The sequence below is a fragment of the Colobus angolensis genome, unplaced genomic scaffold (genome assembly GCF_000951035.1).
Source record: "Colobus angolensis palliatus isolate OR3802 unplaced genomic scaffold, Cang.pa_1.0 Scaffold126, whole genome shotgun sequence".
NCBI lineage: Eukaryota > Metazoa > Chordata > Mammalia > Primates > Cercopithecidae > Colobus > Colobus angolensis.
This window is the reverse complement of record NW_012113808.1, coordinates 604,386-618,972: the sequence shown is the minus strand read 5'-3', so window position 1 is coordinate 618,972 and position 14,587 is coordinate 604,386. Positions and strand designations below refer to the sequence as shown.

General features: G+C 37.9%; 1 protein-coding gene across 1 annotated transcript in view; it reads right to left on the bottom strand.

Annotated features, from left to right (window-relative positions):
* Window positions 1-5,386: 5,386 nt before the first annotated feature.
* Window positions 5,387-14,587, bottom strand: part of EGLN1 (egl-9 family hypoxia-inducible factor 1) — a 60,384-nt gene continuing 51,183 nt past the window's right edge. The window contains exons 3-5 of the mRNA XM_011933303.1: window positions 12,258-12,349; window positions 9,216-9,283; window positions 5,387-8,111 (exon numbers count right to left, since the gene is read on the bottom strand). Coding sequence (XP_011788693.1) covers window positions 8,047-8,111; window positions 9,216-9,283; window positions 12,258-12,349 — 225 coding nt within the window. The 3' untranslated portion in view covers window positions 5,387-8,046. The remainder of the gene's footprint in view (window positions 8,112-9,215; window positions 9,284-12,257; window positions 12,350-14,587) is intronic.

Here is a 14,587-nt window from a genome sequence, read left to right as displayed (position 1 = left end):
TTTCATCTTTCACTCTAAACATGTAACATAGTCTCCCGCAAGAAACAAACTGGTACCCAGATACGGCAAAACAAGATCATGCTTAACAGGGTATCTTCTAGAAGGCAAGACCTGTACTTCTGCACTGTTTCTTATAGTACTCTGAACTATGTGTTTGCCTCTACCTGAGAGGTCTGAAAGAGCAAACAGGCAGTTTTTGGTGTTAAGTGAATGTTAGGGCTAGGTATTCTCATGTTCCATGGTTATACGCCTTTGCAAATAAACACCTTAATGAACACTGATTCTTCTCTATACTTCTGAAGAATCCAAGTTATAGGCATATTTTCAAGCTAGAACACTCTTGAGACCCAGATCATTTCCAGGTTGTAAGGATTTGTGGTAAACTAAATATATAACCTGGATTTTGCATGAAAGCTGGGAGAGTACCTTTTTTTTAAAACAAAAGATTCCTCATAGGACTCATATATGTATTTGTACACCTTTAAAATAATTCAATAGGTAAATATTGGCTGGACATGGTGGCACATGCCTGTAATCTCAGGTCTTCGGAAGGCCGAGGTGGGTGAGTCCCTTGAGGCCAGGAGTTTGAGACCAGTCTGGGCAACATGGTGAAACCTTGTCTCTATGAAAAATACAAAAATTAGTCAGGCGTGGTGGTGTGCATCTGTAATCCCAGGTATTCGGGTGGTTGAGGCACGAGAATTGTTTTAACCCAGGAGGTAGAGGTTGCAGTGAGCCGAGATCGCGTCACCGCACTCCAGCCTGGGCGACAGAGCGAGACTGTCTCAAAAATAAAAAAAAAATAAAAATTAAAAAAAATATATATATGTGTGTGTGTTATGTATACATATACGTATCTACACACGTCTAAGTGGCTTTATTTTTATATGGACCCACATATGTTTGTTGTTTTCTTAACACCAAATATTCAAACAGCCACCTTCATGGGATCCATGCAGAGGCTGGAGTCCAGCTTCTCCACGAGTCGTTCGAATTGTTGGGTTTGTAGGTCGTCTGGTCTCACTGATGTATGGCATTTTATTGTGCAACTACACCACAAGGGAGCATGTGTGTGTGTCCTACTTTCTAACCCTTCGTAACTGTTCTGTTCTCAGCTGCTTCCCTACCTTTTTTTCAGTGCCCTTCATTGTATTTCCAGTTGGTCACCTTGTAGCTTAAATTGAGTTAGTTCATCTTTTTCAATTCCTTTGCTGAGTTACTTCAACTTACCGCAGCTTCATCAGTGTTTTTTCCCTCTTTGGTCCATTTTCCTTTTGAGATTTAAATTTCTAATTTCACATGTTAATTTTTATTTCTGCAAAGGCCTGTTTAATTCACACTAAATATTGGTAGTTTTCTTCTGCCTGTTGAGAATTTTCATCAGCTGTAAATTAATTCTCATTTTTCTCTTCAGGTAGTTTTTATGGATGTTATCTTCTGTTTTCTGCTCGTTTTAAAAGGTTTTATTTTCCTTGTCTTGCAAAACCAGTTGGTTCTCTGTAGGCAGGGGCAAGGGTTTTGTGTGGCTGAGTTCCTTGATTCAAGAATGTTCTGTTGATAAGTTAAATGCCACCAGTTAAGTGCTGGCATTACAGGTGCGAGCCACCACACCTGGCCTGTTTTTTTCCTTTCTACTGCCACTCTAGGCCCCTGCTGCCCCGTCTTTATCCTCTATTTTCCACCTGACTCTCAGCCCTCACGAGGGTTCTGATGCTGGCTGTAGTGTCAGATGTGCTTTTCTCTGCCTCCACATAATTTGAAGTTTTTTGGCCAAGCGTGATGGCTCAATCCTGTAATCCTAGCAACTTTGGGAGACCGAGGGGGGCAGGATCGTTTAAGCCCAGGAGTTCAAGACCAGCCTGGGCAACATAGAGGGACCTCGTTTCTACAAAAAAATAAAAAAAATTACCCAGGCATGACATGTGCCTGTGGTCCTAGCTACTCAGGAGGCTGAGGTGGGAAGACCACTTGAGCCTGGGAAGTCAAGGCTGCAGGGAGCCCTGATCATTTCACTGCACCCCAGCCTGGGTGACAAAGCAAGACCCTGTCTCAAAAAAAAAGGACAAAGTTGAATTTTTTTTCTGTCTCGTAGATATGCTGTAAGCACAGATTATGGGTGACGGCTGGCTTTTGTCTTTATGGTTTTTGGAAGTACCTTCCTCTTAAATGTAAACACACAAGCAAGAAGTACCAGACATTTAAGGAGAACTTTTAGCGTGAAAGACAAAAATTGAAACAGAAAAAAATGTTAAATACTGTATCAATTAAGAGATTACGTACTTTAAAATTAGAGAAAAAAGAGTTCCTGAAATTTAGAAACCTGATAGCAGACATCATATCCTCATCAGAAGAATGGGAAAACAGATGTACCCAAAGTCAAGACAAAGATACACAGTAACTAGAGGAGAAAATAACGGGTTCAAATCAGTAAAGGTTCTGCCTGGACAAAGGAGTGCCAGAAAGAGAGAATAGAGAATGGATGAAGAAAATTTTTCAAATGTCCCAAACTGGTGGGGTGTGATTTTACAGTCTGCATTCCTAGCACAGAGGTTGACAACTGGCACACATTAAAGCACACTATAAAACTATGGAGCCCTGGGATAAGAATAGTCTACGAGCTTCCACAAAGAAAGATTACACAGAAAGAATCGGAAATAAGAATGGCTTCAGATTTCTCAGTATCCACACACAGGAATCTAGAAGCAGTGAGGCAATTTTTTCAAAATTCTGGAACATGATTTCCAAAGTTACCAATGAAATGTAGTGGTAAAACAAAGATACTGGTCTCAGAAAATTTATCATCCATGCATTTCTACAGGAAGTATTAGAGGGCATGCTGCATTCAGTAAACCAAGGAAGATGAAGACATGAGATCCAGGAAACAGAGTGGTGAAGGGAATCTCTAGAACACAGGTGAAGGGAGACCCAAGAAAGGCAGCTGTGCCCCAGGCGGTAAGGGCAATCAGTTCAGATGGATGCAAGTTAGAAGTCACAGGGAACAGACCAAAAATGAAGACATTAAGGGAAAAAGTAAGTTGTGGAAGAAAGTCAAGTCAACATGATTTTACTGTATGTCTCAGCTTTGACTAGCACAGCCATAACAGGAACACAAACCTGATCTCGGTTACAGCATAATAACAGAAGGAAGACCAGGGGAGATGGATGTCTGCTTGCCTATGTGTGGTAGAGATGGAGGAACCTTGGAGAGAGATCTGCCATGTGGAGAAGTTAGGAGAAAATGCGTAACACTGAAAAAAATCAAGATGCAGCAATGCAATTATATTATCTAAACTACTGGGCGGGGAGATATCCAAAGAATCATTTAAAACAGTTCAAACTTGTTTTCTCAGGGGAAGAAGGTGAGGGACTACTGTTTTTTAATTTTTTTAAATTAAGAATTTTTAAAGGCAGTAATTTTTTTTTTTTTTTTTTTTTTGAGACAGAGTCTCGTTCTGTTGCCCAGGCTAGAGTGCAGTGGCACAGACTCACTGCAACCTCTGCCTCCCAGGTTCAAGTGATTCTCCTGCCTGAGCCTCCTGAGTAGCTGGAACTACAGGTGTGTGTCACCACACTAGGCTAATTTTTGTATTTTTGGTAGAGACGATGTTTCACCATGTTGGCCAGGCCGGTCTCGAACTCCTGCCTCAGTGATCTGCCTGCCTTGGCCTCCCAAAGTGCTGGGATTACAGGCTGAGCCACCATGACCAACTGGGACTACTGTTTTTCTTAACAACCACAGACAAGTTGATTTAGTCACTTGAACAAAATTAAACAAGAAAAGGAAAGCCCACGCTCAATTCCTGGCTCTCTACCATTTACAAGCTTTGTGACTGTGAGCAAGTCACTTCTCTGATCCTGTTTCAATTATAAATGGAGACAAAATTTGCTTTGCCTACATTTTGCATGTACTAGGAAAAAAAGTATACAGGTATTTTGTAGAAGACATTTGGAATAATTTTGGCAGAAAACATCCTAATCTCAATGAAGTAAAGACCTTATCCAGTAACTTTTTGACCCCAAGGATATCTTGTTCAGAGCAAAAACTATCAATAATTTTTGACGATTGTTTAGTAATTATTTAATAAAAAGAGCTTCAGCTACTCGCAGCTGTTTAGGCTCTCCCTATCTTGTGAAGTGGCTTACATTTAGTGTGTTCTACTTATGAAACTATTTCCAGCTCATGAGGCCATGCCCTGCACACATTTCAGTGGTTCCATGGTACGTACTTGTGCATCGCCATGGTTCAGATAAAATTCAAACCAAAAACAGAATCTGGGGGATAAATTCATGACCTCAGAAGTCTAAACAATTATCTTTGAAGCAATGGAGACTAGATAGTTACTTCTGAATATTTATAAACTAACTGAAAAAATCCAACATACAGTTATGTTATTAGATATGACATAAATGTCTCATTGCAGTTCATACCCAAATACAGCTCTCTTTCTTGGATCACATGCACTTTGAGAAAATAATCTGACGCAGTGCCTTGCACCAGTAATTTAATTTAAATCTAAGCTATAAAGTAAGACCTGTCATTAATAAAAACAACACTCCTGCTTCCACATGATTCACATTTACAACTGATAAAACTGTTAGCTATTCAAAGTTCATTAACCCAATTTTCTCTCTCTGCAATTATGCTATCATATTGTTAAAGGAAAGGGGAATAATCCTCGTTGAAGGCCTACTTTGTCCCATGCATTGTAAGGTACTTTGCACACTGGATTTCATTTAGGTCTCATACACCTTCAACAGTTGTATGAGACCTAAGGCTTTTTTATATACAAAAAGCACATCTCAAACTTCATCTCAAACTCATTTGCCCTTTCCTTCAATCCACCCAGCTATATTTCAGTGCAATTCCCAAATGTTCTAAGGTTGGAAAATAACACCATGGGAATTTTTTTTTTTAAATAACAGATGTATAAACATGTATTTTGATCTCACCTTAATAAGAGCTCTCATATTTTAGTGTATGACCACACAAGTTAAACTTTTTTGCATATACACAATGGTACATCTATGACAATTAGAGATAAATGCCTAACCCCACTTCCTTTTGCAGCAGAGGGGTGATACAGATCTGTCAACAGCTATGAATGTTAAAATAATTTTAAAAATCCTATTAAAAGGGCAAGAATCCAAGTGCTGAGAATCCAAACAGAATTCAGGGATCCCACACACAGTCCAATGACCCCAGGGATGTTTCTAAAATTGTTGAACTCCTATGTTTACTGTTCTCTTTCCTTCATTATCATTTATAGAAAGTTACACCAAATGTCCTGCACTAAGCCAGAAAAGCTTTATCTGATGAAAGGGATCATTTGGAAAGCCAATGTATGATAAAGGATTAAAAAACAAAGACAGCTGGAAATAACCACCATAATGTTTTCAAGAACATTTATACATCTTTTTAATTAGATTAGCTTTACAAGCAACTTGAGAGCTCTTTCATAATGAAACACTGCTTTTCAAATTACATGACTTTATAGTCTATCTGTATATGAATCCTGAAAATCTTTGCCTACTATTGATAAAGGTCTGTGTTTTACAGCTGGTTAATGTGTTGAATAAAAACAGCATTATGAAGCTTTATCTTTAACCAGGATTAAACACATATAGGCCACAAACAGTTTTAAATTTTGTTTGAAAGAGAGTCCTGCTTGGTGACAAGTTAATAGTCCCACTAACATGAAATGAATGGATATTAAAGAAATGGCCATCCTGATTTCTTGATCTTTTCACAATGATTTCCAAGAGAGTCTATAAACTTTTCCAAAAAATATACAATTTAAGACCTGTCTGGCAAGCACAACCCACAGATAGTAGAATTTGATACATTTTACAACTGTAGAGGTACACATTTGAATGACAACAGGGGCTCCCAAATTAAAAGGCTGTGGCTGTACATCTTGATAATCAAACAAACCTCCCATCAACATAAAACAATTTCTACTAACCCTAAAAAAGATAATGCTTTTGAGTTGTGGCCTAACGCCGCGCACTGTACTATAGACCAGATGGCAAAGACAACTTGCGCTCCCGGGTTGGGCTGGCAGAGGCACTTACTGTAGAGAAGTGATGTTATCATCTGGAAGGAAGGGGAAGAAGTAGAACAAAACTGAATATGGGCGAGGAAAAAACAACGAGAAACTCTCACTTTCTCCTGCAAATTCTCCTAAGTGAGGTCACTATACTGAACATTCAATCCCACCCGAAGTCCACACTGTTGGCTTCGCTACCCAATTTTTTTTTCATGTTTTACATGAATAGCAATGGCAATCTTTTAATAAAAATTACTGAGCTTCCCACAGAAAAGGTCTCTAACTGAATACAAACTATACAGATGCTAAAAACAGTTGAAATATACAGAAAATTTCTGTATACTCACATTTTGGCAAAGAAGATCAAGGACAGAGATAGAAAACCTACGTGGGCAAGGTCTTACATCCATAATTCATGCAAAATATGGATACCACCCTTTAGGTTTTGCTAAAAAGCCTAGGAAAGTGAAGTCTAAGCCATCCGTCCCAATTCATTCTTTAAATAACAAGTCTGGGAGGCCTTGTGTGATTTTCTAATATTCCCTCGTTGTTTAAAAAGTAAATAAAACCCATGAAACAAAATAAAATTATCTGATTTTGCACCTGCTTTGTTTTTTCTAAGCTAAACATCTTTCAGTACAGGTAAGAAGGTTGGCATCACATCTGGGAAATGCCTTAACAGATATGTGAGGAGTTACTGCACATTAAGTCGGTAACAACACACTTCGGTTTCAATGTGTACATAATCTCCCCTTGATGCTCTTCAACAGAGACAAGGTTCTTGTCTGCAGATCAGAGAGATCACAGCATTAGGAAAAAAACATAACAGCAAATTTGGAAGTATGATCAATTTAAGGAGAAGCAAAAGGAAAAGACTTAGAAATGGGACATTATTGTCTACATCTACAGGATACATATACCTGAAAGCTTATGAAAGCCCTTATCTTAGGAACTTGAAGCTGAGGATAATCTCAAGTTCACTTAGTGCCAGTCACTTTAGTTTTTAAAAAATTTTAACTTAAACCTCAGCCTAGGCAACATGGCAAAACCCCGTCTCTACTAAAAATACAAAAATTAGTCAAGCATGGTGGTGTGTGCCTGTAGTCCCAGCTAGTTGGGAGGCTGAGATGGGAGGATTGCTTGAACTTGGGAGGCAGAGGTTGCAGTGAGCCGAGAATGCACCACTGCACTCCAGCCTGGGTAACAGAGCAAGACTGTCTCAAAAAACAAAGAAAAAAAAAATTAAACTCTTCTTATTGTGTCTTTTTCCTTATAAAACATTAACTAAAAGTTATTGGTAGTAAATGGCAAATGTTTTACAATTAGGTTTCATTACTGACAATGTCAAAAAAAGCAGCAATCTTGAAGAGTTCAAATTAGTGTAAGATAGGAAGGACTACAAAACAATCTGATTTTTCAGTTGTAATTAAAGTGCTCCTTTTCTTATTTTAAGTAAAATAAAATTAGTCATCAGTCACTGGCAACAATCATTATTAAGAGGTCTTTTAGGGCAAAATTTAATAGTATGAAGAGGTTTACAAAAATAGATTGAAGTTATTTTGAGGAATAATACTGTAATTTTTTCTCAATTCAGTTTAGATAAATTGTACCTAATATAGAAAAATTATCCCAAATTCAAACTTGATATAAAAAAGGGAGAGATGAAATGAACTCAGCTAGATAACAGATCTGGCAAAATATAAGAATGAAAAAAATTCTACACAGGGCACTTATTTCATATCCAGACGTAAAAACCATTTTCAATTAGTAGCTTATCTTCTTCCTGTAAGCAATCACAGATTCGAAGTTGATCATGCAGTACAAAGTCACAGCAGTCAAAATCTTCTGTTTGATGCAACACAAAAAGTTGTTTCTGTTTCCTTATTAAAATGCAAACTGGTTGTCTATTTTTCTTTATCCCATTTATTCTTATTCACAAGTTAACAAATAGCGTCAACAATTATTGTAGGTGAAGTGGGGTATTGCTGGATCAAAGGCTCTAGAAGACGTCTTTACCGACTGAATCTGAAGGTTTATTGAGTTCAACCCTCACACCTTTTTCACCTGCAAGGCAAAAAAAAAAAAAAAAAAAAAATTCATTCATTTGCTAAGCACCAGAGAGCTTCTGCTACTGCATTCCACTGAATTCCTAATAGTATGGACAATATTTCAACTTTGCAAACATCATCTGAAAACTATCACATTTGTACTTTCAAAAACTTCCCTCAGCATTTTATTGTCATGAGGTTTCGAATAGTAAACCTTCAAGGATAAAACTATCCTCTACACAGAGATAATGATTTTGTCTTTTTATTTTGAAAGCCATTTGAATTTCTTCAACAGAGTGTTCAGTGTCTCTGAAAGCACACTAATGAGCTTCTGCCACAAATAATGGCTTCAAAAATACATAGAAAATGAATGAATATTCCATTTTTATGTAAGGTTGACGTGCGATTACCAATGGCTCTGGAAGACATAGCTAATCAGTAATGTGAATACTCAGTGGATTTTTGGAGATAGAAAGTAGAGTTAAAGAAAAGAAGGTAAGTGGTCCATCAGATGGGAAACAGACCCCCTGCTCTTGAAGAGGCAGTCTTCAAGTGGAAGAGAAGGGGAATTGGCATAATTGAAGGATCTTCAGGTTCCGTACAGGAGTGCTGACTGACCTATGTACACCATTAGCAGATAGGGAATCTACATGTCTGTGTCACTTACTGATTTTGGCATTTCAATTCATCTTCTTTGTATTAATTTTCTTCATGTCTACATTTAACATGGAAGACCTAGAGTACTGTTTAGAGCACATACATTTGAAAAGGAAAGGGTATTAATTTAAGGAGTGAATGAGAGGAAACCAGATGGCCATTACCTAGAGTTAAGTGGCCTTTAACTGAAAAGGATAATCACAGAAAACTCAGTTTGTATTTGAATAATTTACTCAGACTTCTTTGCCTCAAATTTTCCGCATCCTTTGACAATTTTTTTGGTTAAAGATAACAATGAAGATGACTAAGTCTTCTTAAAAAACAAGGCAAATAAGAAATCTGATAAAAAACAAAAAGTAAGTATTCATGGTGTTAACAAAGACTATGCTTGAGTTTCCTGAAAGCATCACCTGATTGCAGGGTATTTCTGTACCAATATATCCTGGCCCCAAATGATGTTTACCTGTTAGATATTTTACTTTAGCTCGTGCTCTCTCATCTGCATCAAAATACCAAACAGTTATTGCGTACCTAAAAGAAAATTTAGAATAGGATAAGAATGATCACACTGCGGGGAAAAAGTGGTATTTTGTTGCAATGGTATATTAAAACTTGTAATGCCAAAATTATGCCTAAATTGGAATGATATAAAAGGATAAATTTAACAGCTTATTTATACAGTAACCTCGGTGCTAAAGAGTATAGCTGAGAACCAAGGGAGGCTAAAATTGATGCCTGAAGTTGATGAGTTTTTGTGACTTTCTTAACACTTATTTCAATTATGTATTTTTTGCCAGGGAACTGCAGATCTGAAAGAGACAACAGGCCAGGCATGATGGCTCACGCCTCTAATCCCAGCACTTTGGGAGTCTGAGGTGGGTGCATCACGAGGTCAGGACTTCAAGACCAACCTGGCCAATATAGTGAAACCCCATCTCTACCAAAAAAAAAAAAATCAGCCATGCGTGGTGGCACATGCCTGTAGCTCCAGCTACTCAGGAGGCTGAGGCAGGAGAATCGCTTGAACTCGGGAGGCGGAGGTTGCAGTGAGCCGAGATCATACCACTGCACTCCAGCCTAGGCGACAGTGTGAGCCTCCATCTTAAAAAAAAAAAAAAAAAAAAGAGAGACAATGAAAGGGTAAAAGAATGGCTGTTACAGAAAAAGTACATTATCAATAGCATAAGTACTAAAAGAAAAGAAAAGAAACAGATAAAAGGACTCAAGGCATTGCAGGCTAACAGTTTCAACAGTCTCTGAGGACATCACTACATTATAGCGAAGAGTAATGATGGATGTTTACAATTACAACTTTGACAAAGTTAAATTACACTAAGAAGTTTTAAGGATTTTTATCAAAGCAATTATACTGTGTTTTGTGTTTAAACTTTGTCTAAACTTCATTTTTCTGAAAATCTGACTTACTTAGAGTATTTCATTCCACCAGTAAGTGAGGCATCTCTGGTTTATTAAATACTACAAAAGACATAGTTATACCTTCTGATACAACAAATAATGGGGAAAATGTACAAATGCTATAGAAAGTGAAAGTATGCTACAAATCACCAGTTCCTAGGCAGAATATAGCAATTAGTTCAAATATATTGTGGATTGTGGCCAGTGGTCACAGGGGAAAAAGCAACATTGATCAGATATAGAGCCAGTAAATACGACAGAATGAAAAATCATGTAACGTATTTTGAAGTAAAGAGTCTGGGAGTTTGGACAACTGGGAGCCTGAGGTGTACAGACCCCCACCGCTGGTGAATCACAGAGCTGAAATCTAAGGAGGCCTCCTGACTTCCAGACCAAACTCTGCTCTTTCCAGAGTGCCACTACCTTTCTTACCATGTAGCTTCTTCTACTTTCGGGTGGCCCTGGAAATCGGAAAAGGCTCAGATACATAATTGTATGTATCTTTTGCCCATGCCCTAAACTTTTAGTTACTTAGCAATCAGAATTCTACTATCTGGATCAACAACTTACCTTATGTCATTCTCACTTTCCAGCGTTATCATCCATTCTAGATAAGATCAGAATAGGATTCTACTTCAAAAATCCTTTTCCTCACATGATTTTCTGTGCCTTAACTGGAACAACTATGCCTTTCCCCCCAGAACTTTACTAACACGACTGCACTCCTTGCCTCTCCTCACCTATGCCAGCTGAGCCTCTCCCTTCAAGGCGCACTTGCCCATCTCTCCAATGTAGCACCACCTTCGTTCCTCTTAACTCCTGTAGCACCTAGGCTCCATGTCATCTGGCATTTATTTACTATAAATTCCCAAATGTCTGTTATTTATTTATCTAAAAAGGACACAACCAAACAAGATTTCATAAAAAGGAAGGTCTATGAGGCAGTTTCTGGGTCAGAAAATCTTTACAGAAGCAGCAGGTGGCAGAGAGGCACTGGGATGCCACTGGGAAGAGACACTAAATTGAAAAGGGCACATTATGTGATGTGACAGTCTTTCTTTGGTTTCCATTCAGGATTTCTTACCATCTCTGGCTACAACCTGCTTAGCTTGCTACTCATTACGTGAATTAGGATGCAGGCAATACATCTGAGAATGCAGGAAGAAAAAAGGCACAGCTGATAATCAAGTCGTTAGAGTCGACCATCACTACTAACTCCAACTTTCCACCCAGCGCATCTAAGCCTGTGCCTCTTCTCGCCGCCCTAGCATCTCCTAAGCCAGATACAGCAAATGAATGCCAGGAGCTCACTATCAGAATGTTCCAAGACCTTTCCATAATAAAAAGTAAATATTTTTAAAACGGTACTATTTTTCTACAAATATTTACTTTCATGATAATGTCTACAATATCTTGTTTTGACAGCCAGAGCATTTTGAGTCAGGATAAATGTTTTTAAAAAAAAGCATTTAAAATAAAGCACTAAACATAATAGGCTGCAAATACCCTGTAGAAAAAGTATAATGAAACAGATGCTCACTATTTGTAAAACTAATAGGATCATTTTTCTAACATTAACTGCCACACATGGTAACCTGTTCTCTACTTTTCTTTCTTCTGTTTTTCTCTTCACTTCTACTCTCTAGTTACCTCTGATTTTTCTACTATGTATCCATTTTCCTATGTTGTCCCTCTCTTTTGTCCCTCACCACCTTTTAAAAAACCCTTTTCCTTCTTGATCTTTCTCTCTCCCAAGTAAAATACTCTTACAAAAATCAAAGAATGGATAGTAGTTAAGAGATGCACAAAGCAAGGAGAGAGTGCTAGAAAGATGGGAGGGCCTGTGCTTCCCTTTCTTCAGAGTCGCTGTGCAGAGAAAGAAACATTTAGTACTAACTGTTAATGAGTCATACAATTATTTGAATTCAGACGACTGTGCAACATATATCTTATACAATTATTCAAATTAAAATGACTGTGAAAAGTACCTGGCAGGAAAATACTCATTAGAAAGCTTTCAAGTTTACTCTACAGATTCCCTCCTGTCCTACCATACTCTAAACCAATTTTTTCTGAAAAGGAATACTACCTTGTAGCATATGCTGGTTGTACTTCATGAGGGTTGCGACGGTCAGACCAGAAAAACAGCAGTCTATCAAATTTGGGTTCAATGTCAGCAAACTGGGCTTTGCCTTCTGGAAAAATTCGAAGTATACCTCCACTTACCTAGGAAAAGAGACAAATCTGTAAGTAGGAGTAACCAAAAATGCTACAAGATTAAATTTAGGGGAAAAAAAAGAGACAATTTCAATGTCTTAATTGGATTATTCACAAATACATCTCAATTAATGAAGTATGAAGATGAGCTGCAATTTTAAAAGTATATGCATTGATGCAAGGAAAAATTTAGTTCTTATTTCAGGGATATTTATTTATTTATTGAGATGGAGTCTTGCTGTCACCCAGGCTGGAGTGTAGTGGCACAATCTGAGCTCACTACAATCTCCGCCTCCTAGGTACAAGCAATTCTCCGGCCTCAGCCTCCTGAGTAGCTGGGATTACAGGTATGCACCACCATGTCCGGCTACTTTTTGCATTTTTAGTAGAGATGGGTTTTCACCATGTTGGTCAGGCTGGACTTGAACTCCTGACCTCAGGTCATCTGCCCAACTCAGCCTCCCAAAGTGCTGGGATTACAGGTGTGAGCCACCGTGCCCAGCCATTTTAGGGATTTTTATAAATATCTGATGAAACACAAGAATGTTATCTGAATTTAAAAGTCTTAAAATGATGCTTGAAAGTTTTTAAAACTACTAAACATTTATTTATGTATGCTAATGATTTGCTTAACCCACTCTTGAAATAGACTTCAAGAAATTTTTAAAATTAGAAATAGATTATATCAAATAAAGTTTACCATACTTTAAATTTCAATAAACAATAGGATAGTCACAAATACCTCTTATTTAAATAATTCAGTATATCAGTAGAAAGTGTCATCATTTATTATGACCATCATTATTGTCATCATCACCATCACCATCAGCATGTAGTCCATTAGAACCTGTGGCTCTCCCTTTCCAGATTGGGCTTGATGTACCACCTGCTTGTGAAACTTGATTCTATCCATAAAGGATTATTATTTACCTAAACACCAACTAGGCATCAAATCACACTGGGAACTGCGGTGGGCTGTGGGTGCAGAGTAGGGAATAATGCAGACAGACTTTGTCCCTGTGGTGTTTACGATCTAGGGCTAGGCAAAACTCAACCAACCAAGTAGCTCCTTACTCTTGCATAACTACACTCCTAAGCAGGTAGACTCTTAAAATTGAAAGAAACTCTAACACCTGGTCAGGAAAGCATGGAATTTGAGCCTAAACCTAGAATCTATAGTTAAAGAAAAGGTTTATCAGGCTCACCATCAGGTAAGTTAAATTCTAGCTACTTTGATACCCCTGCCAACCTCCTTAGGTTCCAGTGTTGTTCCGAGTGATTGCCCAGGCTACTATGCAAATATCTGAAGAACCTCCAAACTGAGAACATGTTTTCTTTCCTTTTTTCCTGCTCCCTTCCCTTTGACTCAAGTCACTGGGAGTACCACAGGTGACCTACTGAAAATGGTTTAAGAGAAATGGCTACTTGACACATCCACTCTTCCTCATCTGAATTAGGTGGCCCTCCTGTGTGCGCTCATAGCAATCTGTCTTGACACTTTGCATAACTATCTGTAACTGTCAATCTTTCTGATCTGTATCCTCCAATAGATCCTAAGCTCTGCCAGGGCTAATTCCATTTCTGCTATATCCCTAGCATCCAGAACATCTGGCACACTACACATTCATTGCAATCTTGCAACGGAAAACTTCTATTCTACATATAAAAACACTAGGGATGTTTTTCTGCCTATGTCCTAATTTAAAACCTACATATTAATGACCCTCAGTCTTATAGAAATTATAAAATCAGCCTAGAAAAAGCCTAACAAAATCTAGAAGTTAGAAGTTGATGAAACGCAGTTCTAGCTTTCTAGCTATTCACAAAATCTGAAAAAAAGTCAATTTTTAAATTTTAACTAAAGTTACACCAATCTGTTTTGCGCCTTGGGCTCAAATTCAATTACAAAATTTATTTCTCTACTTCAAACTTTGAAAGCTGTAACAGAAAAACTATGCTTGTTGACATAATGCCTCAATATATACTTAGCAGAAAGTTTAGCTCCATTCTGAACCTGGACTAGGGCAGAGAAAACTCTTTAAATCAGTGTGTGTTTTAGAAAGATTACTGGAGCACTGTGAACATATTCTAAACTGAAAACACTTTTTAGGGTAGGATTAGGGTTTTGCACATTTAAGACTCAGGCAGTTTCCATGTGTGTGTTTTGGGGGATGCAGAGAAAGAGGTGTTTTAAAGGTTTTT